Below are 26,794 nucleotides of genomic sequence, written 5' to 3' on the forward strand. Positions count from 1 at the left end.
TTTGTTCCTGTACTATTGGCTTTTTTTAGTAAGGGGAAGGGAATGCGCATCCCCTTTACTCTTGTAACCTTATTGCTGGGGTATTTTTTAATGCATTTGCTGTTACTGTGGCATTAGTTGAATAAGTTTTAAATCCAAAAGAATGTTTGAGGCAGTCGGGCATATATGAAAATAAATGGTGATTCCAAATGGCAAGAGTCATTTGTCATTAGAGATATATAGGCAAAAAGAGAGACTGTGCAGAGTGAATGGAAATTGGAGACCAAAATATTCCATTCCTGGCAAGCAAACAGGGTGTTTCAAGCAAGTACCTTGCTCTCCCAATATTTGGAACTTAACTACAAACAATGAATCTTTGTGTAAAGTGAACTTCAGGTTCCTCTCCCATCTCTGCCCCCACCTCACCCTTTCCTCAAGATAAAGGTGTCATGGACATATTTCCTGGAGACCCTCCTTGTTTTGGTTACTCTGATACCTCTCCATCTTTACCAATTATCTGTGAAATCACAGGTTTATTCTTTTTATGCTCCTCACACATCCCCAGAAAGGAAAGGCCACTTTTTCATGAATTTCTCTGCTCAGCCTAATAGCATGCAGACATTGTGCAGTGTTCTGCATAGCCAATGGAATGAACTGATCAGTGCTTTACTCCCTTTGCCCAGGCAAACTCAGTGTTTACTTCCAAGAAAAGTTAGTTAGTACAAAAATCTTGCTCTATGAGGCTCAGTAGGGAGAATCTCTTGAGAAAGGGATGCAGGCATAGGGAAACTGGGGAGTGTACCCAGCCAGGTAGGAAAGAGCGCCAGCCATGTGGGATGCTCAGCATTCCATGGGACATGGTAAGAGAATCATTGGGTGGGACCTACACATACAAGTTCAAAGAAGAAGGAGATAAGACCATATTCCCCAAGGAGGTGGGAAAGAGAGGGTGTGCTCCCCCTTTCAACCCCAAAGCCTCAAGTCCTTCCTGCTTCCTAACTCTATGGTTTTCCTTCTTACTGTTTTTTTTCCCCAATGCCTGATTAGATTATTAACTTCCTGCAAGTTGCTCAGAACCAGAACTGGTTTGATTTCAAGTGCAAAAATTATAGTTGATGTTAGTACAAAGCTTGAAAAATCCAAAGCCTTTCCCTAGCAAAGAGTAGAAAAATTTCCCTATAGGTCTTAAGACACTATCAATTTCTGCAAAACTTAAGCTTTCATTGTTATATTTTAAAAAAAATAATCCTTGAGCTCTTATGGCTGTAAAACAAAACCTTCCAAAAGTGACCCAGTGCTGTGCTGTCTTTCTGAGTCTGCCAGACAACTCCAGTACCTCTACTGCTACTCCTAGCTTTGCCCAGGTGACAGTCTTGTGGGCAGCAATGACGCTGAAAAGAATCACATCAGTTTTAGTGTTACCAACTTCCACAGTTTTATCATGAGTCTTGTGATATTTGATATTTTACTTAAAGCCCCAATTCCTACAGTCATGTGAATATGAGAATATCTTGGTTTTCTTTTTTAAGGTAAATTTCTAGCTCTCATGGTTTCAGACAAAAGGTAGAAAATATTACCCCTAAGTGCTCAAAAATAAAACCCCCAAATATATTTAAAATCTTGTGATTTTTGTGGGCCTGTGTTATGATTCTGAATGCCTGGGGTTGGCAATACTGCATTTTCACTCTGCTGCTTTTTGGGAAAACTTCTAGTAGCATCAGAGGCAGGTACTGAAGTTCTTTATAGGGGAGGAAAATCTCAGTAGTGAAAAACCTCCCCCATTGCAACAGTCAGGAAACTGGAGGAAGGGTTTAATAGTAAAGACCTCTCTCCACTCCCCTCACAGCAGCCAGGAGGATGGGAAGTGGGGACAGTAGCAGAGACATCCCTCTCACACCCCAACAACATCTAGGTCACTGGTTAGAGGAAGAAATGGATATACTTTTGCCCCAACAGCCTGAAGACTCTGGAGTGGGGAAATGGGGGAAGAGAAATAGCTCCCTTTAAGCTGGCAGAGCGAGGGGCTTCAGATTTATCAGACACCTGCAAATCAGGGGTTAATATGAAAAATAAATTCCCTAAGCAGAGTCCAGGGTCAGCACCCTCCCCCTTCCCTGCAACTATAGACAGAGTGGGACCTGGACTTCTTACCAGAATGTTACCCTGGATCTCACTGATGCCCCTGCCTCATTTTCCTGTCACCCACCAGCTAGTATGTATCTGGTACTATTTTAAATACCAGTGTGGGAAATTTGTAGTTTGTGTGCATTGAAAAATGTTTTATTACATATCATAGGCAGTATTGTCCACATTTTGCTTCTCATTGACTGTGAGAATGCCCAGAGCAATGGTGACTCTGAATGTTAGGTTAGAAGGGAAGAGTTTACCATTCCTTTATTTTTGCTGCCATTTTTATCCTTCTGCCTTATCTTAAGCTTTCTCCTAATGGCTCCTATCTGCATGTCTGTGTGTGGCCTATTGCTGCCCTTTTTTCTATACCCCAGAGATCTACATTCTCCTGGAACTATTATCAGTTCTATTAATGTAATTAGGCTGCAAGATACGATGTAACAGTAAACTAATAGCTTATTCTAATGGGAAGAAGCATAATATTCATATCACCTTATCTTAAGATACACTATTTAAATTGTGTTATGTTTATGTTACACAAACCTTTTATAGCCCTGTCTAATTGCATGGCACTCAATGATGGAGTAGTCAGTGCAGAATTTGACCCCACTGTTTTATATTTGTAACAAAATGCTGTCGTCCAAGATAAAGATTTTTTCCTCAGCCATTTTGCTTTCTCTTTTCCTTACAGGCTAAATACACTGGTCTTATTTTCTACCATGAAGGCTGGCCACTGTGCATCCATGAAAAAGTGGTAGTACAGTTAGCATCTCTTCACCGAGTCCGTCTGAAACCAGGGGATTTCTACTTACAAATTCTTCCGGCTGGGAAGCAGTCAGCAAAACTAGTTTTAAAATGCCTCTCCCGACATGGACAAGGAATGGAAGAAGTTATTGTACCTGAAACCATGTATGGATGTGTTTTCACCGCAGAATTTTTGGAAAATGTAAATTGTGAAAGGGAGAGTGTTCCCTTGCAAAGCTGCTTACTTACCACTGGCCCAGCTGTATATAGAACACCTTGGAAGAATATAGTGAATCCTATTTTTGTCCCTACAACTGAAACAATCCTGCACAATTATTCCAATAGCCCTCTCCTCGATCGGTTAATCAGCAATAATACTGATGTGAAAACAATGACACAGACCATGGAGAGCAATAGTTCACATGACAGTTCCACTTCCAATGATACTGGCTCTACTGTCATAGAAGCAACACTTACCGATAATCATGGAAACCAAGGGAGTGAAGTGTATAGTCCAGTTCATACTGCAGAGAGTAGGGCTGAATTAGAATTCCCTGGGACCCCAGCTGAGGAGAGCAAAGGAGAGTACGTAAATCTCAGCACGTTGACTAAGGACTGCCCCAGCATGATAGAGAGGGTTTTACCACAGGCCACTGAGCCTGAAATGACATCTGAAGTATTAAAAGGTGGAGCGTTATCTCCCATAATGGAGAGAAAGAACAGCATCAAAAGCATAACTTTCAGCACGGATTTGAGCAGCCCTTGTCCAAGAAGACGACAACTCAGGGATTCTTCATATTTTGAGACAAGGCGCTTGTTTAGAAAGTCATACATGGAAGCTTTGCAAAACCCAATGAATCTTGGTTCCAGCTCAGAGGAGTCAATTGTAGAAGAGGAGACTTCAGACCAGACAGTGGACTCATGTGAAGTGAATGATGACTTGAGAATCTCTGAGACCAAATCTCGTGAGAAACAAATTGAGAAGGAAGATTCTCTTGCTGATAGACTTGCACCAAAGGAGGAAACAATAGAGGTCATAAGGCCTGAAGATTGTTCACAGGCCTCAGAAAAACTGCTTATACCTCATGAAACTTTCTCAGTAGCAGATTGCAGGGCTGGACCGAGAAGGTCTCGGTCTTTAGATAGGTCACGTAAGAGTTCACATGGGAAGGATCATAGTCCAAGGTTGTTCTCAGATAGTTCAGCAAGTGCAAACCCTAAAAAGCTCTTAAATGGACATGCTTTAAGACTGGGGAAGTTGGACTCCAATGGTCATTTATTCATTACTGTGAAAAGCAACAAATGCAACAAAGAGGATGAAGGTAAATACCAAACTACAACATGGATTTTATTTTTTATAAAATCTTTAGCTTGCCTGTGTCAACATATATAAACTTTGTACATAAAATTACTTTTTTTTCTGCTTTCTGAGCTCAGATTTAAAGCACAAATAGCAGTGACATCATCAGTGTTTTATTATTTCTTTTGTATTTATTTATTATTTCTTATTATTTTATTTATTATTACATCTATTTTACTACTGTTTTAATACTTTAAGTAAATTTATTTTATTTCCATTGCTTTAAGATATGCTTTTCAGAATGCTTCGTATATTCTGCTTTTAAAAAAATTGATCAGAGATCAACAAAAAACCTTCTTGAAACACCTATGAAATTCTGCTCTCAGTTAATCCCATGTAATGTCTTTGGAGTCAGTTGGCGTTTTACAGATATTACCAAAAGCATAGATGCTGGGCATGTAGTGAAGGTCTGGAATTTATCCTCTATACTTTGTATTTATAGCATTAAAAACAACTCAAGTTACTTTTCATGTGGCTTGGATCAGTACAAAAAAAATCAACTACCTTTAAATGCAAATTGTCAATGGAGAAGTAAGTGTTAAATAGCTGTGAAATGCAGTCCTGAGAACACCATGAATACCACCTTTCTAATGAAACAGTCATTATCCCAGAGTAACCTTTGCCCTCCCAAACTAAGTTATCTGAGCCTGTTTTTCAAATAAGGGAAAGCGTGTGGTTAGTTATAACAAACATGGTACTGAATTACAAATAGTGTGCAACATATTTTTAATGGTTGTTGATAGACTTTTACAAGACTGCTTCTATGTAATTTAATGGCATTTAAACAACAGAGAAACTTCATAAATGTGTGATCTTTTCTCATCTGCAGCATTTCTTTGTTCTTATATTTCAGGTAATGTATTTATCAACTGTATCTTCAAACATGAATCAAGCCACAATAAAAATATAAAAATGTCAGTCAGTGGGCCAGAACATGCCATAAGCTTTTAAGTAAAATTTCCTATTGACTTCAGTGTGGAGTTCTGCTTAAAAAATTGTCATGTTATGGTCAACTGATTTTAAGATAGGCAGCAGAGGTGACTGGGGTCACAGATTCAGCTTCTGGGAGTTAGAATTTTCTTTTTTCCTCATTTAGAGTTCAGAGGTTATGCTTGCAAGTCTAAGGGAAATGCAGAAGTTGTCATTTATTTATTTAGAAATTGATGGGTCATTTCTAAGATAAGAATCCTCTTTAAATATTTTTTTTTGCTCAGTATCATAGCAAGACAATGGGGTTTTGCAGTATATAATTTTTATTAGCATCTTGAGCTATGCACTGGGGTGTTTTTGGAGAGGTGTTTCTGGACAGAGATTTCCTCTTTCCCACTCCTCCCCCCCAGTTCCAGTTTGTGTGGTGAAAAATCTCAGGTGATTTCACAGCTTCCGAACAGGGCATTTGCCACTGGTGATTGCTAGATTCTGTTAATCTACTGATGTTGTTTTATTCTGTAATGCCATGGGTTAGCACTCAATGTCTTGAAAATTTGGAGCACAAGTACTAAAACTGGGAACACCCTTCTATAGTGTTTTTATAGTCTTTGAGTGATGAGGCTGCTGGATTTCACCAGTCGTTCTTTCAGTGAACAATTTGATGTAATTAATATCCAAATCACAGAGGGGTAGCTGTGTTAGTCTGTATCCATAAAAACAACGAGGAGTCCGGTGGCACCTTAAAGACTAATAGACTAATCTGTTAGTCTTTTAAGTGCCACCGGACTCCTCGTTGTTTCTGACAAAATCTGTATTCATGGTGATGTATATCAATGATATCATAGCTAGGATTAATGGTTTACACTAGGATATAGAGCCATGTTCTGTAAAAACTGACAATGGTATCAAAAAGCCAAATCTTGACCTAACTTTACATTGCTGTAAGGGGCTTGCAAGCCTCTGATGACATCATAAACTGGCTCTACATCATGTTGCTTTATCCTCTGAGTGCTAGAGCCTAGTTTAGATGGGAGACCACAGAGCTGCATGACAGGTAGAGATGGAGAGCTCATGCTCCAGGGCGGTAGCAAAACTTGTGTAGCTCCAGCAGCATAGGGAGCAGGTTTAGGATGGGGTCTCTTCCATCTCATCTTCCAGTTAGTTTGGGAAGTTCCATGGGAGATTTTTTGCTACTTTCTATCTTAGTTGCTAGTGGGGCAGGAGAGTTTATCTTTGACCTGGTGGCCTTGTCTTCATTCTCTGGCTGAACAGAGGTGTCCTCATGAAGCATGGCTCATCCACTCTCTGTCTGTCTGTCTGTCTATCTATTAGGTGGAATAGTCTCTGCTCCCCCAGGATAACAGGGCAGGACTGCCTCCCCTTGCATTTTTCCCTGGCCTACTGTTCCAATTGCTATACATGGCAGCTGGCGAAGTGGAGTCACACTTTCTGCCTTGGGAAGGGCAGACTCTTAAGTCTGGCTCCCTCAGGGTTTGCGTTTGTCCCCATGGCTGTGGAGCCTAGGTGGGGCAGCAGAGATCCTGAAGACTTCTTAGCACAGATGCAAAGATAGAGAGAGATTTAAAACTTGCTCTGCAAAGTGATTTTAATATGTTTTATGGGAAGAGAAGATTTCTACCTCCTCTCCATCAGTTGGAAGAAGGAATAGACCAGCAACCCGCAGATAAAGTACTTTCAACCAGTTACATCCCAGAAAGCATTGAAATGATGCCATTATAAACTATTCTAAAATATAAACCTATGTTCCGTGCCTTGCTTTCAGATTAGTGGTTCCTCTGAAAACGCAGAGCCCAATCCTGCAAGGGGCTGTGCATCCTCAGCTGACATTGCACCTAGTGAGAGTTTAGAGGGTTCAAGCACCTTGCATATTTTTCAGCTACGATGCACCCTTGGCATTAATATCCCTGCCAAGTCCTGCAGAGACAGTTGCAGCCATCTGCCAGTCCCAATGTCTCAGAACGTTTCCAAATAAATAAATAACCCAAGCCAGTTCTTCAGCTGTTGTAAATCCGTGGGGCTTCATTGATGTTAATAGGGGGCTATGATGATTTATACCAGCTGAGCAACTGTCCCACTTGTATAGTTGTGTTGATTTGGCTAAAGCCATTTTCAGATATATTTTTTTATTTTTATTTTTTTAGTAACAATAAAATGATGTATTACAGTGATAATTTTCAAGGCTATGGGAAGTACATTGGCAAAGTCAAGGGACAAAACCCAAGTCTCCAAATTCCCAGTCCCATGCCCTAGCCACCATACAGTTCTTCCTCTTCTTTGCAGTTGATTGGATGCCTTGCCACAGCTTCAGTTTGGCATTGAGTCAACTACACTGCCATTTGTTGCTTCATTGTGCCAAGAATGTTGTTCCATATAATTAACTCAGTTTTACTCATTTAGCAACACCAGCATAAATACTGATTTTTATCTATAATCCTTTAGTAATATAAAGTGCCATGGGAGGATGTCAAGTACTGTGTATTTTTATAGCTTTTAAATCCTGTTTTTTCTCTCTGTTGCTGGTAATAGTCTTTCGGGTGTTTGAAAATAGCCATTTTCCAGATGAATTTTCCTTTCCAAGTTAGCAAATTCTGATCTCTCCCTGTTTCTTGTCGATGTACCTTTTGAGTGCTGCACTGTGGGACGTAGACATCTCCAAAATGTGGGATGTCAGCCAAGGAACTTTTCTTCCATGTTTCTTTCCTCTGCTTTCCCTTCTGTCTGTGTTTTTGTGTATATTTATTTACATGTAAAAATATGGATCATCAGAGTGGTTCTCCCGCCTAGGAAACTGGAAGAAGTTAATCAGATCCAGTGTCTCCTTACTATCTAATGTAATCTATTTATATGCCTGCCCCCATCACTGTAGTATATTACTACTGCTGCTGAGGTGCAATGCAAGCGGGTTGTGTCAACCCAATGTGGCTGTAAATCTCCCTCCTTCTGCTTGCTCCCTGTTGCTATTAAAGACTGTAAAATGGAAAGGGGCATGTTTAGGTGGAAAATGGCAGCCAAACTGGGCTGACAAGACAAACCCCAGCTTGCCTGCAAGCGATCCCAGCCTCAGTGCAGGCTGGGCAACCTCACAGGAAAGAAGTAATTGCTTGATCCTGGCCATTTCCATTGGCTTTTCTTTATGGAGCCACATAAAGTAATGATAAATTAAGGGAATAACTTACTTTGTGTTAACATTAAACATTTGAAAAGTGGTCTGTCTGTGAGAGGTTAATGGAACTACATTTATGTGTGTGCGAGAAGTTTGGTGTTTGTGATGACTGAGGTTCTTTAGCCACAGAGAGCCAAAAAAAGCAAGATGCTCAGGACCATTTCAATTAGGGTTCATTTAAAAATATTTACTCTGCATAAGTCTGTAAATATTTTCTTTAAAAATGAAATGGATAATGCAGTTAATTGTTCCCTGAAGGATTAATATTGCAGGGGCTTTAGTCCTGCTTTATGTTTAAAAAGAAAAAATCTGAATGCAGGCTTGGCTATGGACTTGCTATCACCGCTTCTTTAATATTAACAATAATTTATAATTGTATAAAGAAAGACCGTATTCAGTGCTTAATTTGTAATGAAAGAGGTGCCTGGGCTCAAGCAATTATGTGCCTGGCTCAAGCAATTTTTTTTACTTTCATAACTGATACAGCAAGCCCAGAGGTGCCGGGGCTATGAACTGCCAAGCCTAGAGGTGTCGGGGCTCAGCCCTGGCAAACCTTGGCACAAATTAAGCCCTGACCATATTTGAAGGCATAAGCACAACATAGCAGAGTTGAAATTGAAATTTCCAGACTTCTGGGTGCTTTGTTTCTCAAACTTAATATGACATTAATCCCAGTGTTTTTCATTCAATTTAATATGCAAACTTTAGCATAGGCAGACTTGATAGCTACACCTATAGTTAAGAGTCACCAATTTAAAACCCTGGTTTTGGTTGCTTATAACATTACCAAATTGTAACTGGGCTGAAATTTTCCATGCTGGGTTTCTGCCTCAGGCTGAATTTTTTCCAGATGTTTCAGCTAAAGCAGTTTAGCTATTTCCAAGAACAAAGTTAGGGAAAATACATTGTTTTGTCCATATTCATTAATAAAATTATTATAACATATTAATTGACAAGCTGCAGCACCTCCATGCATCGAAGCAGTGACTTGAAATTTGGTAGAGGTAGTCACTATCATGTCAGTGATATGCCTTTTGCCATCCCTGTGAAATTTTGTTCCAAATTAGCCAAACTATAAACCTTTGAAAATTTCAATTCCCACATGCTCAGTGCAAGTTTATTAGATGCTAGCAGCATTATTCTTGGATTATTCCATCCTTACTGAGCATGCTCAGTCCCAATACATCTCCTACTCAATTTGAGTGCTCGTGCACCATCCCACAGAGCCTGTATGCTCCAGCCAAGGGATTTTCCCTGCAATTGCTTCTCATGACTGCTAGGGGCCACTAGTTCTGGGCACAAGAGCTGAGAGCAGGGAGATTGCCTCCTGTTGGCTCTCCAATGAGAAGGAGGAACAGCCTGACTTGAATGTCTGGGGGTGAATAGTATAATAGGGAGGCTGGAGCTGTGGTGGGTGTGGGGACAGAAACAGGGACTGGAATTGGGCGTGTGGAATAAGAGCAGAAGGGGAACAGACATAGGAACCTGGGGAGGATAGGAACAGACTGGAGCCAGGAACAAGCCAGGGCAGGGGCAGAAGGATTCTTGTGCACTGAGAGTAGCAGGGGTCCTGTGGAGAAAATACTCTGTGATCATATAATTAGACTGAATCATGCATACGCACAGGTCAAAAGGGCAACCTTCATTCTGGAATTTCCTAATTTCTGAGAGCTTAACTTTACAACTGTAATGTTCTTTTAATTTATTTTTAATATAATCTATGTATGGTTTCTGTTCTGTTTATATATGCTAATATATAAATATATGCTAATTTTTACATGTTGATAGGAAGCTACCTAAAGAGCAATTTTTGAATACACAGAAAAGCAAAAATTTTAACCAGTTGTCTTTCATTTGGCCAGATTTTCCTCAGCACTCAACAGTAATAGACTCAAGAAACAGTTTCCAGGGTGAGTGTAACACAATTACAAATGCATCTCCTGAGCTATTCCATTGTGAGAGTGAGCTGCTGCCTACAAATGCTGGAGACCTTTGCCACAGATTACCAAACCAATTACTTGAAATCAACCAGGAATTACTGCAGTCTGGAGTCATTTCTCTATGTGGTATGTAATTACAGATAACAACGTGCCTGATGATAAATGAAACATAAACACACACATGCATAGTATATTTACACAGATCTCTTAAAGATAGCCAAGATAAATTGATTGCAATAGAAAAAGTTATTTTTAGAAGATATTAGGGTCAGCTGGTATAAATTGACAACTCCATTCAATGGAGCCAAGCCAATTTACACCAGCTAGATATCTTGCCCATCAAAATCACCAGTAGAAACTTAAATACGTAGGAATGATCTTCACACTGATTAAGTAATTTTGTGATCACAATCTATATAATAAGGTAAATGCAGGGGATGGAAAATCACTGATTTTCACTTTTAAGAGTTTCTGCATTGTCGTTTTCCAGACACACACACACTTCTAAATCGCGCGTTCTCAGTCATGCTTTCTCAACGGCTTTTCTTTGTGTGTTTTATTTGGTTAGGAAGCCGAGACCGGGGTGGCAGAGCAGTGGTGCAAGTCTGCACAAGAAATACCATCTGGTCAAGTGAACATTCCACAAGTACAGAGCTTGCTCATCTTCTGATGTATTTCTATAGCATTCCCAGGTATGAAGAGAGCTGGGCTGGTCATTTTTCAGGTGACACCGATGTTGCAATCACAGAGGGCTTATTATAGAACAGTAACAGCCGGTTCTTAGTTAAGACGCCAGTCCTGCAATTTACAATGCCCTGGTGGGGTGCTGTACTCACGCAGAGCCCCACTGAAGTTATGTGGGTCTCTGCAAGCATCACAGACCTGTGCATTGTAAATTGCAGAATCAGGGCTTAAGTTTGCAACCAGGTTCCATTATAAACTGTCGTTTTTAGCTATTCAAAGATTTTTGGCTAGGAAAGTTGGTTTGGATGAATTGCCAGCTTTACTTGGCTGTGCTGTTGCTGCTGCTTGTTGTTTTATTGCCATTAAATAACTGTCGTTATTTGACATGTGGCTTGTCTAACATACCGTTGTGTCCTTCTGGCTCAAAAATAGCTTCTTACTATCCTATCAAATATCTGCATATTTAAATATCCTTAAAAATCCTTGCAAAAAGCTGAATTTGAACAAAATTAACTACTTAGGTGTCTAATTGTGATGGCTAGTGTGTTTGAACAGTTTGCCCTCTAGTGGCTGGTTGCAAATTAGGCACATCAGACTGGTTCTTTCATAGTGCACTGTGATATTTGACATTGGTTTTATTTCAGCTCACATACTAGAGGCTTCTGTGCACCTCTACCTCGATATAACGCTGTCCTCGGGAGCCAAAAAATCTTACCGCGTTATAGGTGAAACTGCGTTATATCGAACTTCCTTTGATCCACCGGAGAGTGCAGCCCTGCCCCCCCGGAGCACTGCTTTACCGCGTTATATCCGAATTCGTGTTATATCGGGTCACGTTATATCGGGGTAGAGGTGTATTTGGACCTAAAGGATTAGAGATCTAGTCCAGGCTTGTGTGGTTAATCTAGTAATGATGTTGTTTCTGTTTGCAGCAATGGTTTTTGTTGCTCCAAAGTACACAGTTGTTTTATTCACCAAAGTGCAACAATGTTTTTGAGTTGAGGGTCCTTAAAAATTACCCTACTATGGACCTACTCCAGTAGCAGCTCGCTAGTTAAGATTGTAGCCAGGTTTCAGTTCTAGTCCCTATGTTCACTCCCTTTATAGCTTTTCACACAAGAAGTGGTTTTGGGATTTAATTTCAGGGTACGAAGAAATTATTTAAGTTTGAAGGGGATTTGTCAAGCCATTAATAGATGACAGAGGCTTAAAGGTTCACTTTTAAATTTTTTACACAAAATACCTGCTTTTTGAAGTCCCTCTAGGTTAAAACAGCTTAACTGTAAAACTTCAGGCTTTACATATAGTAAGATACCATTAACATCTAGGACTTAACACTATTTAAAATAACTTTTTAAAAGACTTATTTACAAAAATTGGTCTTGTTTCGTATATTGATGCACACTTTATAAAGTCCATGTGGCCTATGGGACATTGAATAAAGGAAAGGGACCTCTGTGTATCACCCCTCCACTTCACAGGACGGGGAACCTGAGGAACGGGTGGCATTTCAAAGCTTTCCCATTAGGAAGAAATATCCCATAAGTTGTGCAAGGCAATATGAGGTCAGGGCACCTAGTGATCCTGATCCTGAGATCTCCTAAGCCGCCAATTAGAAGGAGAGGAGCAGGGGCCAGGAATATTGTGCAACTCTTCAATTTTGAAGGTTAGGGAGAGGCAGTGGGGTGGTGAAGGGGAGCCAGAGACTGAAGAGCTCTTGAGATCTGTGGCCTGTAGATGAAGATGGACATATGGTCTGTATCTGGAAAGTATCTGTATCTGACTCAATAATGGGAGGGTGAATAGGGAAGGTATAATGTGATTTTTCATTCTGTAAAGAAAGGGTGGGTGGAGTACATTGGTCTTTTGTGCCATTGGAAAGGGGGTTATTTCTGGACTGTATATGGAGATTAATATGTGATTGGTTGTCATCCTTTGATCATTGTGGGTAGGTAGGATGTGGAAGGATCAAGTCTCTGCTCTGTATAGCAAGGGGAAAAGGCAAAATATAGGGGTCTCTAGGTAATAACAGGCAACTGAACTGGGGATGGTGTGTGATTGGTTCTGTTATATGTGTGTGGGAAGTTAGCATTTTGTGAGATTTCACAGTTTACATGTGAAATGCATACAGTGTAAGGGGATATGAGTTTAGAAAGGTTTCTGGTGAATAGGTTGAGGCTGGGTGCTGATTATGTAGCAGTGTTAAATTTGTTTGTCGAATATGCAGTGTGATATTTTATGTTTACACTTATTTTTTAAGAGATTTTATGCACTGAGAGTGTATTTAAATATCTATGTTACTTCTTTTCAACGTTCCCTTAAGTTAAAGTTAACAAGATTTTTTGTTCCGTTAATACTTGTTAGCTTTGGACGTTTTGATAAGTTTCAAGTATAACACAACTTGTCAGTGAAACAAATACATTTTGTTAGAATAAACTGGAAAACATGTCTCTTGTTGAAATTAGTTGATTTCTTCTGTGTCACATAAATTTAACAATGCCATTCTCACTGTTGGGAATGGCAGAGCATCAAAATGCTTGGAGGATCAGCCCAGTTTGGATAGACATTCAAAAGGATGGTGCTAAACAATTTTTTGTTTTTATTAATGAAAAGTTCCCTTGTATGAAATTAGGCCCTGCTTCAGTAAAGTACATAAATGTATGCATAACTTTAAGCATGTTGCTAAGTCTCATTGACTTCAAGTTACAAATGTGCTTAAGTGCTGTCCAGAACAGGGATGCTTTCCTGAATCTAGGCCTTAGAAATTGTATCTATATGTATTAGAATGTGTATAGCTCATGGCGGTGAAAAATGTATTTGAACTGGAATTTATAGGATGATATCCCCATCCCTGGAAATGAGGAGTTACAATTTGGGAATCCTGTTGGACTTATTCTTTGCATTTACCTTTCTTCATTACTCATTCAATTTCTTTTTGGTCTTCCCTGTTGTTTTCTATAAATAGGAAAAGGTCTTTAAATTTCTGTCCTCAATTTTGTGTGCACAAATCATGTAGATAGAGTGATTTGATTTGTGTTTATAAAACTGTGCATACAATTTACAGAGATCAGGGTGAGACTGCTTTGCAAATTTGACCCTTCATGTGTAACACTGATTACATTTATTTTGTGAAAAGAATGCAGGGTGCAATCCTGTACCAGGAAACATTTCAATGACTTCTGCAGCTATTTGTGGAGTGTGTTTCCTGCAGCTGCTTTCAGTGTTTCTATAATTTGACTACTTTAATCTTTGATATCACAGATCTACAGTTTGACCTAGGGATATTTTCGTTGGTTTTAATAAGAATAGTTATAGAGGGGCTTTTTTTTTCTGCTTTTCTTTTGTCTTTGTTTGGTATCTTCAGGTATTGTCTACACTCAGTGTATGTGCACTGGGTATAGAATGTATACTTTAGTGTCGGTAATAGCCCATTAGGCTACTCTTGCTGCTCAGGCTACATATTTCCCCCTTTTTAATTTCTTGCTCTCCTCTGCTAGTGGGAACCAGGTAGGTCTCCTGTGAGGCTAGTGTCAGTCCCACTCCAATGGTCAGGTAACAGGGATGTTCAGTGATGCAACAGACTCCTTTTGAAGACTGTGTCACCTAGAGCAGTGGTCTAAATGGACAAGGATCAGGAGTTCATCTGTCACCTCTAAACTCCGATATCTCCAAACTGTAAAATATTGAAAATCACCCCAAAGTCCCAATGAAAGGATGTGCACTGATTTCAGCAGAGTTCCAAAGCAGAAGGGGAAAATGAGGTACTTGGCATTCTTCACTATATTACCTACTTTCATCACAAATTTGAGAATTAAGTTCTTTGCACGGTGCCCTCAGACTCTGTCCTGTTATATATTGTAAAATATGAATAGTGTTCCTAGTACTGTGAAGCCAGAGTTTTAATGTAAATTCAGTCATCTTTATATCTCTGAATATGAATGAGTTCACAAATTATGGGGAAACATGGGATATCAAAACATGAGGAGAACTGCACAGACTTCATTATCCTTAGTCAAAAATAGAAGACCGTGAGGGCCCTTAGGGGTATGTCTACACTGCACCTGGGAGCAAGCCTCCCAGCCTGGTGCCATAGATTTGTGGTGGTCATGCTCATGCTAGCGTGCTAAAAATAACTGTGTAGATGGTGCTTTGACATTGCAACTCAGGCTGGAGCTTGGGCTCTCAAGCCTGGGGGGCAGGAGGTGGGGCCTTGAGAGCCCAAGACAGTGTCAAAGCAGTGTCTACACAGCTATTTTTAGAGCACCAGCATGTTTGTTACTCAGGCTGGGAGGTTCAGTCCCAGATGTAGTGTAGACATACGCTAGAGGGCTCACATATTATTTAAAGGGATGCGAGCCTACAGATAGTGAGTTTCATAAATGAAAACCTCATAATGTAGGTTTTTTTTCTATTCCATTTTCATCAAGAAGCATAATTTAGTCAATAGCAGCTGTAGAATCCAAGTAAAAATCCACAAGTGAATAAAGGTTTAAATTGGGTAAGAAATGTGGTGCTGTTAGGTACAAATTACTGTCATGACATTTGGGGATTTTACAAAAAGAACTTAAATAAATAAGGCTCCTGCTTTCCACAATGGGGAAACCTCTGGAATGGACAAGCAGAACTTACTGAATTGTCTCTTTCACTTTCCACTGTGCAAAATTGCAAAACCTAAGACGTGTTTTTCATTACGTTAAAGCAGTACAGTGCACGAGGAACACATTTGCAGTATTTCCTCAAATTTGTATCAATTGAGAAATCATATTGGCTCAGATGATTTGCTCCCATGGAAAAACCCATAAAAAGAGGGATTGCTGGGGGGAGGGGGAGGGAGGGTCCCCAAGCCTGGCAGATCCCAGCTGAACTCACTAACATAACACCACAAGTGGGACTACTCGAAGGTGTGAAGTTTCTGGTGTGTAAGCGTTCGCAGGATTGGAGCCTTAGTTCTGTCATCGCCAGTGTAACTGGTTTTAACAAAAATCACTTAAAATTCAACATTTTGAAGGGTTTTTTTTGAGTTTTACAGATTCAAATGGATCAATTTTTTCATTATTTTTTCAATTTGTTTTCTAAAATTGTTTAAATTAAAATGTAATCAAAATATTTGTGTGTCACAAACCTAGTTTTCAGTGGAATGAAAAATGTGATTTTTTGATTTAAAAAAAAAAATCACCAAAAAGTAATGAAAAATGTTGTGAAAAATGAAAATTAAGAAATCAACAGTTTTTCAGTAAATCTTTTATATTTGAAAAATACCATTTTTCAATAAAAAAAAATTATTAAAATTTCTGAGAACTCTAATAATTGTGACACCATTTTTTAATATGGGGAAACAGATGAAATTATATCTAAGAAATTACATCTAAGTTTATAAGTAATGGACCAAATTTTAAGTCTGCTTCCTCTGCGCATGCACACATGTGTAGGATAGAGGGTGCAAATTCAAACAGTACTGTAACTTATGGAGAACTTTGTGTACAGTTTTATTTGTACAACAAAAACTGAGGATGATTGAAAATTGGCCAGATAGGAAAATTGGCAACAGTTAACATATCTTGTAGGTCTTGTTCTGTGCCTTTATACGTACTAATAAACATAGTAAAGGTGCTTTTAAAAGTACTATTTAAATAGTGAGAATTTTGAAAAGTTTCCAAAAGTTAATATAAAATAACTAAACCTACGCAGCTTGAATTAAACATCAAAGCATTCCAAATATAAAATATAATCCTGTGATATAATTGTCTTTCTGCCCAATGTTGGACAAATAGTTCTGCTCAAAATACTTTTAAAAGAGTTGCCCGTGAATTAGTGGATATATGAGCGTCATAACTCAGATATTAGGGGATGTTGTTGACATTTTTTTGTATAGTTTAAAAAATACAGTACTACTGACCAGTGGTCTTCACACAACTTCCACAAGTGTATGAAGGGCCCTGTCCTACCCTAATTCAAAGCAGTGGCATATTTGGTAAATGCAGCGGGCCAGATTGTCCCTCACAATAAGCCATATATTGCTGTATCAAGGAGGCTGGATAGCTGACTGACAAGTCCAGCTGAAATTTCCTGGTTTAAAGGACTCCTCAGTTGGCTAAGAAGTCCCCTGGAGCTCTCACCAGCTGGTCTAGTTTAGAGCAGCCCTGGGCAAACCAGGCCACTACAGAATAAATCCCAGGATCGGTGACCCAGAAGCATTTTCTTTGTTTGGGTGCAGATGAGAATCTAGTCTAGTATAACAACATAAGAACGGCCATACTGGGTCAGACCAAAGGTCCATCTAGCCCAGTATTCTGTCTTCCAACAGTGGCCAATGCCAGGTGCCCCAGAGGGAATGGACAAAACAGGTAGTCGTCAAGTGATCCATCCCTTGTTGCCCATTCACAGCTTCTGGCAAACAGAGGTTAGGGACTCCATCCCTGCCCATCCTGGCTAATAGCCATTGATGGACCTATCCTCCATGAATTTATCTAGTTCTTTTTTGAACCCTGTTATAGTCTTGGCCTATGTTTATCTACGACTGCAGAAAAATGTCCCTCCACTTTCAAGAAAGTCTACTTTGGCACATAACTCCAGATAAATTATTTTTTCTGTGTAACAAACCCTTTTGTTTCTAATTCACAAATTTTGTATCAAACTCTACAGACTCAAAAACCAAAGAAAAATACAATTAGGCCATACTGTCCTGGGCTTGTATGTGAAGGGGACAAAGAGCAGGGATAGACGCAGTTGCGGTGCTCACAGAAGCCAAGAGATTGCTGCCTCTTTTTGCTCCAAGGGCCATACATCACCCCCTTGAGGACCATGACCCCACTCAACTTTGATCCCACACGCTGCCAGATGCATTGCAGTGCATTCCCCTGTATGCCAGGAAGCTTAGGGAGGGGTTGTACCTTTCTTTGGGTCTGAGCCAAAAGCCCAGTGAAGTCATTGGAAGCCTTTAAGTTGATTCAGTGGGCTTTGGATCAGGCCTTGAGTCACAGTCCCTTCCCCCACCACTTCTTCCAGCAGTGTGGCTCTGCATCACCCTCTGCTGGGGTGGTGCCTGTAACCGTGCCTCTGTGGGTCACAACTGAGAATACCAAATTCAGGACAAACTGCTGAGAAATAGGGCAGACCCACACCAAAACTGGTGGTTATTCTCCCATAAGATATACCAAACCAGCAACAAAAGTAAACTTCTGTTTCACTACACTGGCTAACAAGTCAGAAAAGCAGTTTCCTTAGGCATTCCAATCCTTATATCACCACCAAAACCATTAGACTTAAAGATGAATGGTTCTTTAAAAACCAATTTCATCAAATAAAAGGTTCTTCTGATCCCAAAGGACCAGCCACACAGCCAGGTCAATATATAACTCAGATCTTACCCAATAATCACGCTGTTGCCAATCTAGATATTAGATACTAAAAAAGGTTTATTTATAAAAAGAAAGAAAGGTGAGAGTTAAAATTGGTTAAAGGAATCAAATACATACAATTGCAAAGTTCTTGGTTCAGGCTTGAAGCGTGATGGAATAAACTGCTGGCTTAAGTCAAGTCTCTGGTTGCTTCCAAATCATTGGAAGGTCCTCAGTCCCTTAGTTAGAATGCTCCCATTAGTATAAGTCCATAGTCCAGAGGTATGAGCAGGAAAGAGGCAAAATGGAGATGTTTCCAGGGCCTTTTATAGCTTCTGCCAATTGAAGGGAATCCCATTGTTCTGACTGTGGAAAATTACAGGTAAAAGATGGTGTTTGGGGTCACATGGGCAAGTCGCATGTCCATGCATGATTTCACTTAGTCATAGCAGGAAAGTCCATTAAGCATAGATAGGCGTCTCCCATGGTCCATTGTGAGTTAAGGCTAAATATCTTGTGGGCGTTACCCCAAGAGCAAACATTTGAAATCTAGATATAGAGCCAATACTCATAACTTCAAATACAAAAATGATTCATGCGTACAAATAGCATAATCGTATTCAGCAAATCATACCCTTTCCATAGACACCTTTCTTGACATACTTTGTACAAGATTTGTTGCAATTATTTAACAGTAGTAGCAAGAATGATCTACATGGTCATATTTTAATCAGATAATGTCACAGTGCCTAATTGGACAATCTAGCTCTTACCTGTTACAGAAAAGTCGTATAGAATTTCATAGGGACAAAACCAGTAAGATTCTACAGAACTAATTGTAAAACCTGTAGAATGTAATAGAGAATGCGGTCCTTTCTCTCAGGATGATGGAGGAAGGGAACTGCAGAAAGGATATAATTTTCTATTCACCTCTATAAGATGTTTTTGCATGGGGAGGAATTAGGGCTCCTATTAAAGTGAATGGGTAGTTTACTATTGGCTTAAATGGAAGCTAGATTGAGCCCAAAATCTATACTTCCCCACTACAGGGCATAATAAATTAATGTCTGATGGTTGTACCCACTCACATTGCAGTGAAGGTGCCTTAATGTTTAATAGTATAATTCCTTTTTTTCCCTCTGAACTTGCTTCATAACCCTGACATTCTTTGAATGTACTGTTTGCCTTGGAATGGCCCTGGCTTTTTAAAGTAATGTTTAGTTGTTCATTGTGTATATATGTCATTAATGCCTTTAAAGGTAATTGCTGTTTATACTTAGTGTAAATATATGTAACCCAATATTTAGATTATATAATTACAGCATGTAAAGATGAGTCTGGGGGATGATAAAACAGCTTTTAAACAAAATTTGAAACAACATATTTCACGTGTGCAACAGCTGAAAGGTCAAATCCTGTGCAGTTGGTCTCAGTAGAGAGGTGAATTTCACCCTTAAAGCGAGTGCAGTTAGGCCTTAGAATAGTCCCCAAAACCGTAGTTCCTGCTGGAAATAGCAGTGTTATTGGCTAGCGTTATGGGCTGGGATTTTCAAAGTAGCATAAGGGAATGAGGCACCCAAATCTGTTGAAAGTGTGTTTTAAAAGCCGAGTCACAGAGTCTATAATCTTGACTAACTGAAAAGTCGGATTGTAAGACCACAAATGTATTGGGAATCGTACCTCCTTTTTGCCTTTTTATTTAATGCAAAAACTTTTTATGGATCTAATAATTTTCCCCAAAGCCAAGCAACTCCTACAAAGTTTAACTCCGAATAAATGTTTACATCTAGCTGATAAAACCCTCATATTAGGGAAAGCATTTCAGTTACACCAGTCTATCTGAAAAATAGGGATATTACCATTTGACATGCCAGCCCAAGGCATCAGTCTGCCATGCAATTAGTTCTTCATGAGCGGAAACTCATTTCAGCTTAGTATTACCATTCCAGATCATTTCCCGCACCCTCAGACCTTATGCAGAGAGAACCCGCCACACAGAAATCTGCACGTTTTCATGAGAAAAGCGACCCCAACCATTTGGCTGACACCACCAGCCCTATCTCCAGACTCACAGAGAGCCTTCTCCAGGGATAGAGATCTGGACATGGATGGGGGACCAATGTCTAGGTGCATCATTACTCCCCCCCTCCATAAACCCGGAGGATATCTACTGTGGCTGTGTTATCTTAACCAAACAGCCATTCCATACAGGGGAAACTCTGCTTTTAAAACATGGGGGGGAGGCAGAGTTCTAGATATAGTGGACAACTGGAGAGGGAGCTATGCTGGCAGGAGAATGGGAAGGGGCACAAGGAATCTAGAAACAATACAACGGCAAATTATTCATCCCTGACAGTATGATCTGGAGAAAACTCTGAGAGGGAATTTCCCCACCCTGACCACCTACAACAGATTTTTTAATAAGAGGGGCTGACTGTAATCATTTTCTGCATAATATACTGTCTGCTGCTTTATTTCTGACTGGAAATAAAATATATTTGTTCTAAGTGGCCCCATCATCAACCTGTTTGTTTGGATACAATTTTATAAACATTTAGTAAATACTTTTATCAAGAGGAAATGCAGCTTAGGAAATATCTGCCTTTCTGTTTCTAGGAAGGAAGTACGTGATCTGGGGCTCGTTATTTTAGTGGATGCTCGTAAGTGCCAGCCTAGTCCTGGTCTTTTCAAAGCTTTCACAGCATTACAGGTAAGTGCTAGTGGTTATGGTGCATTGTTTAAGAGCACAAAATAAAATACTAGTGTTTTTAAAAGTTATTGTTATTGTTATCATTTGTATTGTGGTAGCACCTAGAGGCCCCTAATCAGGTACTGGGGTGTTGTTTTTTTGGGTGCTGTGCACACAGACAATCAAAAGATGCCTCCTGTGCCAAAGAGCTTACAGCGTTAAACTTAATACCAGTGGTAGTTCTTTCCCTTTTGAATTACTTTCTCCATTCAGCACATGGAAAAATTAATTTGTGATACACAATAGGATCATCAAAGAATCAGTTGAAAAAGTTAAAGCCAATTAGGTATAAATATAAGTAGAAGGAATAGATTTAAAATACAAAATACAAGTATGGTATATTCTTGAGAGGAGTTTAGTGCTAGTTCTACAAAAATAAGCACTGTCTGTCTGTTGACATTAAGTCCAGTTTTCTCAAACAGTGAGTAGGACTAGAGCAGCTTATTGTGAAGTTGTTATGGAGATTCACTTGCGTTTGATATTATCCAACATTCATTTTGTTAACCTGTAGTTTGGTGCACTGAGGGAAACAAACAGCAAAGTAAAAGTTACACAGAATGTCTTGACAACTGAGGCCAACTTTTCTTCTGCCTTTAATGGAGTGAATTGTTTTTGTATGCACAGTGAAACTAAAGATCTGTTAGTGCTGGTTCACTGAACAGTTCAAAAAGGAAAAGACACTAGCACAAAGGTCTTAGTATCTTCTAGTCTGATTTTCTGTTACAACGTATTTTGACATTACAGTGACTCTAGCACGTCATTATCACAACGGCCTTTTAATGTGCTTGGCTTCCATCAGTATTCCTTTGACAAGGGTAAAGTGTTTTTTGTTCAGATCAGAATTAATCACAGTCAGAAAATGGACATTCTTCCAAAGTTCGTACATCCCAGCCTTGGTTCTGAATCATGACAACAGCAAAATGAAAACATTGAAAACTCACGGAGAGAGGAGTGAAATTTTCCCGTGCAGTCTGCTTTGAGCCATAGCTGACATTTAAGGTTGTACAGTGCAGGATGTAGATATGGTAATCATGTTATTCAAGGAGAAAAATAACAAAACAAGAACAAGTTGTTGTAGATGATGACTACTTTATGATTCCTCCCACCTTTTCACTCTTTCCCATCTACCCTTACAAGCCTTACATTGTAACTGCACTCAGATTAAAAAGGCACTACGCTGTCCATCTGAAATCTGATCAATTAAAAAAAGTAAAGTTACAAGTAGTTTCAGGTATTAAACCTTCTTATTCTCCTGACCATCTTTCCTAAAATGTTTTCCCCTGTCCATTTACGGTATGAAGATCCACACTAACATGAGAGGAAACTGATTGAAGCTGCAGTCCTGTAATCAGCTCCACATGGTACCTATATGAGGCCTAACTGACTAAAAAAAGGGAAACAGTGGAACTAACTGTTTCCAAAGTGCTGTCAGGTGCCCAAAGTAAACAAAGTAGAAGACCAGAGCAAAATGATTTTTGATCTTTAATCTTTTATGGTTCTAGTGAGAACTTGAGTATTGTAACAATAGATCAAACATTTTCAGACTTGAGGTGCAAGTACCTCCAGCTACTGCATTTACTTAACATCACCCTGTGAGTTTTACACAGCCATTTTCTCACAGCTGCAGACAGACAATAACCATATGTAGCACTTAGATCTATATAGTTGCCATTCCTACACACAGCTGGTGCACCAAAACAGTTTAGAGGAAAAAAAATATGCACTGGGAAAATTTCCACCAAATACTCAAGTTCTTATTGTAACTGAATCTTCTAAACGGCTTGGCAACCAACCTGAAAAAAGGAAATCTACTGAATTTGCATTGTTGTAATTATTTTATTAAGCTGGCTTTAGTGTTTTCTTAAGTATATTACACATCTGAGATGTGGCAGATATGCCCTGAGGAAAAATATGTCATCACAAGATGATGAATTGAATCCTGGAAGCAAATGAGTTTGTTTTTGGCACAGTGTTTAACAAGGTATTTGTCTCAAATGAAAGCAATGGAAATGTGGAATTAGGTAGATATAGTTTTATTATAATGAAATTAAATGTAACAGTTTGACAATTTTTCCTTTGTCAGTTCCATTTTTAGAGTTTAGAGCCATTTTAATTTAGAGTGGGCTGAAACTTGGTCTGTGTGCTTGGGTGGAGAAGGGGTTGCCATTAACAACAAAAAAATTCAATTAGTTTGGCTTTTTCCATTTTGAAGTGCACATGTAGGAGACATAACTAAAATGTGGGCTTCCAGATACTCTCTTCCCACAGGCAGGAGCAAACACTATTGAACTTTTGAAAAATGACAAAGATGAAATGCTAATTTTGCCAATCCGGAAAGGTGACCGATGTGCTTCAAATATAAATGTGGCTACTTGAGCATGTGCCATAAACATACATTGGACTCTGCATTACAGCATGCTTTGCAGCTGGTGTGATTAAAGACTTAATACATCATCAGTAGAACGGGCTCAGAGGGAGGACTGGTGGTTTTATTGTTATCATTCTTGTCATTCTGTTTATAACATCAGTTCCCACTTTTTAACTTACAAAATCAAAGCTATACTGTCCTAGCCTTCAGCTCACTCTTATTTCCTCCTCAGCCCAGCACTGGTTGTGACTGTGGTCATGCAGGCAGGACAGGAACTACTTGCCTAGGACCCTTCATGATGAGCCTTTAGAGGGGGTGGGAAGTGGGAAGGAGCCCTGGTACCATGCACAGGGAGGTGTAAGCTGCTTCAGGAAAAGGGGACAAGTAATTTACTTTTCCCCCAGAGCAAAGGGGGAACGGAGGAGGAATTGTTCTCAGTGTTTGTTCTCTGTCTCAGGGCAGCTGCATACTGCCTCTGATTCCGGGCAGACTGTAAAATTATAATCAAGCCTCAAGTGAAATCAGAGTTAACTCTGCCACTCAGCCTGTATCGTCCCAATGTTCAGTCTTTGCATTAGAGCACGTCCAATGTGTATGGCTAAGCCGTGTTTTTTGAAGTATCCTTTAAACACAGAGATGGGAAACGAGAAGGAATATTAGATAAAGATAACAAAAAATTAGAACACAGAATAGTAAAAATGAAAAAAGACAGTAACACCAATAGTACATTGTGTCATAGCAACAGAAATAATAAGTCTTTTTCGCAAGCTGTGGAGTCACAATGGATATGATGACGCAGAAGCACTCCAATCAAGATTTAGGGCTAAAATATGAAGAGTTGCTTTGTACTTCTAAGTGAAGCACCAAATGGCCTAAAATTCACTGGCAAGAATGATGGATGGTAGGCAGGCAGCGAACTCATATGCTCTGCCTCCTGAAACCTCCGTTTGAATAAGAGCTGCAGAATAAGGAAGGTGTAATAGTGATAGAATACCTACTTAGGGCCCTACACCATATTTATCTCCAGCACTGGGATGAATTAGGCCCTGATCCTGCACCTGCTGAAAGCAGAGGAAACACTGATTGACTGCAATAGGGGTTGGATAAATCCATAAATGCATAACTGATGGATTAAAAAAAAATACACATGCAATGTCTTTTGAGACCTAATACCCTCTCCAACAACCACTTTTATAAGAGAGAAAACACCATCAAAGCAATACTGCATGAAGCAAGAAATATGAATGTCATCCTTTATTAGTTAAAGTATTTAAACTTCAGTTACTGTTTGAAATGTGTATAGTTTACAACATGATGATGGAGTCTCATGTTGATGTCGACCTATGAGGATTCAGCAAACACTACAGGTGAACACATATATGTGAGGTCACACCAATGTGAGAACCACAAACACAGTTTTATATGTGCAATAGACAAGATTGACCATGATCATTGCAGGCTATTGCAGCCTTGTTTTGTGCTGTTCGCATTTTTAAAATAAGGCTCTTTAATGCCTTATGGGAAAAACATAGTGTAAAGCAAGGACACATACAGCATAGGTTAGTCATTAAGAAAACATCATTGCATTTGTAGCGTAATCCAAGTTAATTTTATTGAAGAATAAAACAATGTGCTCCTGCAACAAAAAGAACAGAATTTGACCCCATAACTACATTTATTATAGGGAAAATACATTATTTAAAAATAACGATTTAAGGCTATTTCTTGACTTATAATGCTCATGTTAACCAATCAAGCTGAATTTTGAAAAACGGCAAAAAGGAAAAAATGATTGGGAGGTTCATAATAAAGCATTTCTCTAAATTCATTTTGCTTTGCTTTCCAGAGTGCAGTTCCTCACTCCATTCACAGTGTCCTGATATTGACTGAGAAGGAATCTGCATTTAGACCTGACAAAGATACTGCAATTCAGGTAACATTAAGAGGAATGTGCATGATATTTTGTAAAGTTAAATTTTGTTATGAAAAGTAACTTTGCAAAATGTGACTTCATGACATTTTATTTTGTTTAGAAGAAATTGATTTTTTTTTTTTTTGGTGTTTTTAAGGGGCAAATTCTGCTATTACTCACTGAATAATACATTATACTTTGAGTAGCTCCAATTCAGTAGCACCTTACTGTGCGAGTAGTGCCACTGAAATCTATATCTATCTATAACGTGCTTCTCAATGCAAATCTTATTTTAGGTACTTATGTGGGTGCCATTACCATGATATCTGAGCACATCACAGTCATTAATGTATTTATCCTCACAACAGCCCTGTCGTGTAAGGAATGTAAGGGTGGCAGAATTTGCCCTTTTATGGCTAGACTTACTGCATAAACCAGTTTGCTGAATCGTATAAGTGGGTAGTCAGAAGTATGTTTGTGTGAATTGTGTTCTTTACAATAACGTAATGACTTACTGCTGCTGTTTTTGTATTTACTATGCAGGAATTTTATAATTAAAATATTTTTAAAAATACAAAATTGATGGATGTTTGATTTAATTTAAATAATAAACTCATTTTTGCTGTTTAACTTCAGCTCCCTTTATATTCATTTCCATCAGAACAGAAGCTTGTTCTCCTGAACTTTGTATGTAGAGTTAAAATATACTATTTTCTCCCAATAAAACTCGATACCCAAAGAATTTTTAACAATGTCTCTTTTTTTCTTTGTATGTAATATTCTATTGGCATAGATGGTTCTTAGAGACAGAAGTCACTTGAGATTTTTTTTCCCCTTCAATCTTATATATATTTTAACAAATATATAATAGTAACAGAAAATATTTTCTACAAATAAGATGTAGTACTTTGGGCCAAATCCTCAGCTGGTGCAAATTTGCATGGCTCCATTGACTTCCTTCCAGAAGACAGAGTATTACACATGAAGAAAATCTCAGGCCCAGTTCTTGACTTCATTAGATCTACACTCATTTATACCCACTTGAAGATCTGGTCCTCTGTCTCGAGATTCTGTAAAAGATTTTGACAACTGGGACTATGTACGTTTTTCCCAGTGGTTTGATTTATGGCATTAATACAGCTCCATTCACAATTTTTCTTTAACAGTATGAAGTCCTCACATCACTGAAGGCTCTGCAAAAGCACATTGACTGTACCCAGTTGACAGCAGAATTTGATGGAACCTTTCTGTATAACCACCATGACTGGATGCGTTTCCGAAAGGTAAGATAGTGCTTGCAGCTCCCATTACTTGTTCTCCTCTGATTTTATTTTCCCTTTTAGAATGTTCTTGATGGAATTTAGTAACTTTTATTCCTCATAAAAATGAGAAACAAATAGTGCCAGCTAGAGTCTTGTATGCTGCATGTAGGTGGTGTTGAAACGTCCCCACACAGCTGTGCCGCTGTACTCTGTTA

General features: G+C 39.1%; 1 protein-coding gene across 1 annotated transcript in view; it reads left to right on the forward strand.

The window, feature by feature from the left end:
- PLEKHG4B (pleckstrin homology and RhoGEF domain containing G4B) overlaps nt 1–26,794 on the forward strand; it is a 119,711-nt gene that overhangs the window by 47,521 nt on the left and 45,396 nt on the right. Inside the window, exons 4-9 of the mRNA XM_065399601.1 lie at nt 2,801–4,175; nt 10,190–10,393; nt 10,836–10,959; nt 20,905–20,998; nt 25,252–25,338; nt 26,484–26,600. Of these exons, the coding sequence (XP_065255673.1) occupies nt 2,801–4,175; nt 10,190–10,393; nt 10,836–10,959; nt 20,905–20,998; nt 25,252–25,338; nt 26,484–26,600 (2,001 nt within the window). The remainder of the gene's footprint in view (nt 1–2,800; nt 4,176–10,189; nt 10,394–10,835; nt 10,960–20,904; nt 20,999–25,251; nt 25,339–26,483; nt 26,601–26,794) is intronic.

Source organism: Emys orbicularis, chromosome 2 (assembly GCF_028017835.1).
Source record: "Emys orbicularis isolate rEmyOrb1 chromosome 2, rEmyOrb1.hap1, whole genome shotgun sequence".
NCBI classification, from domain to species: domain Eukaryota; kingdom Metazoa; phylum Chordata; order Testudines; family Emydidae; genus Emys; species Emys orbicularis.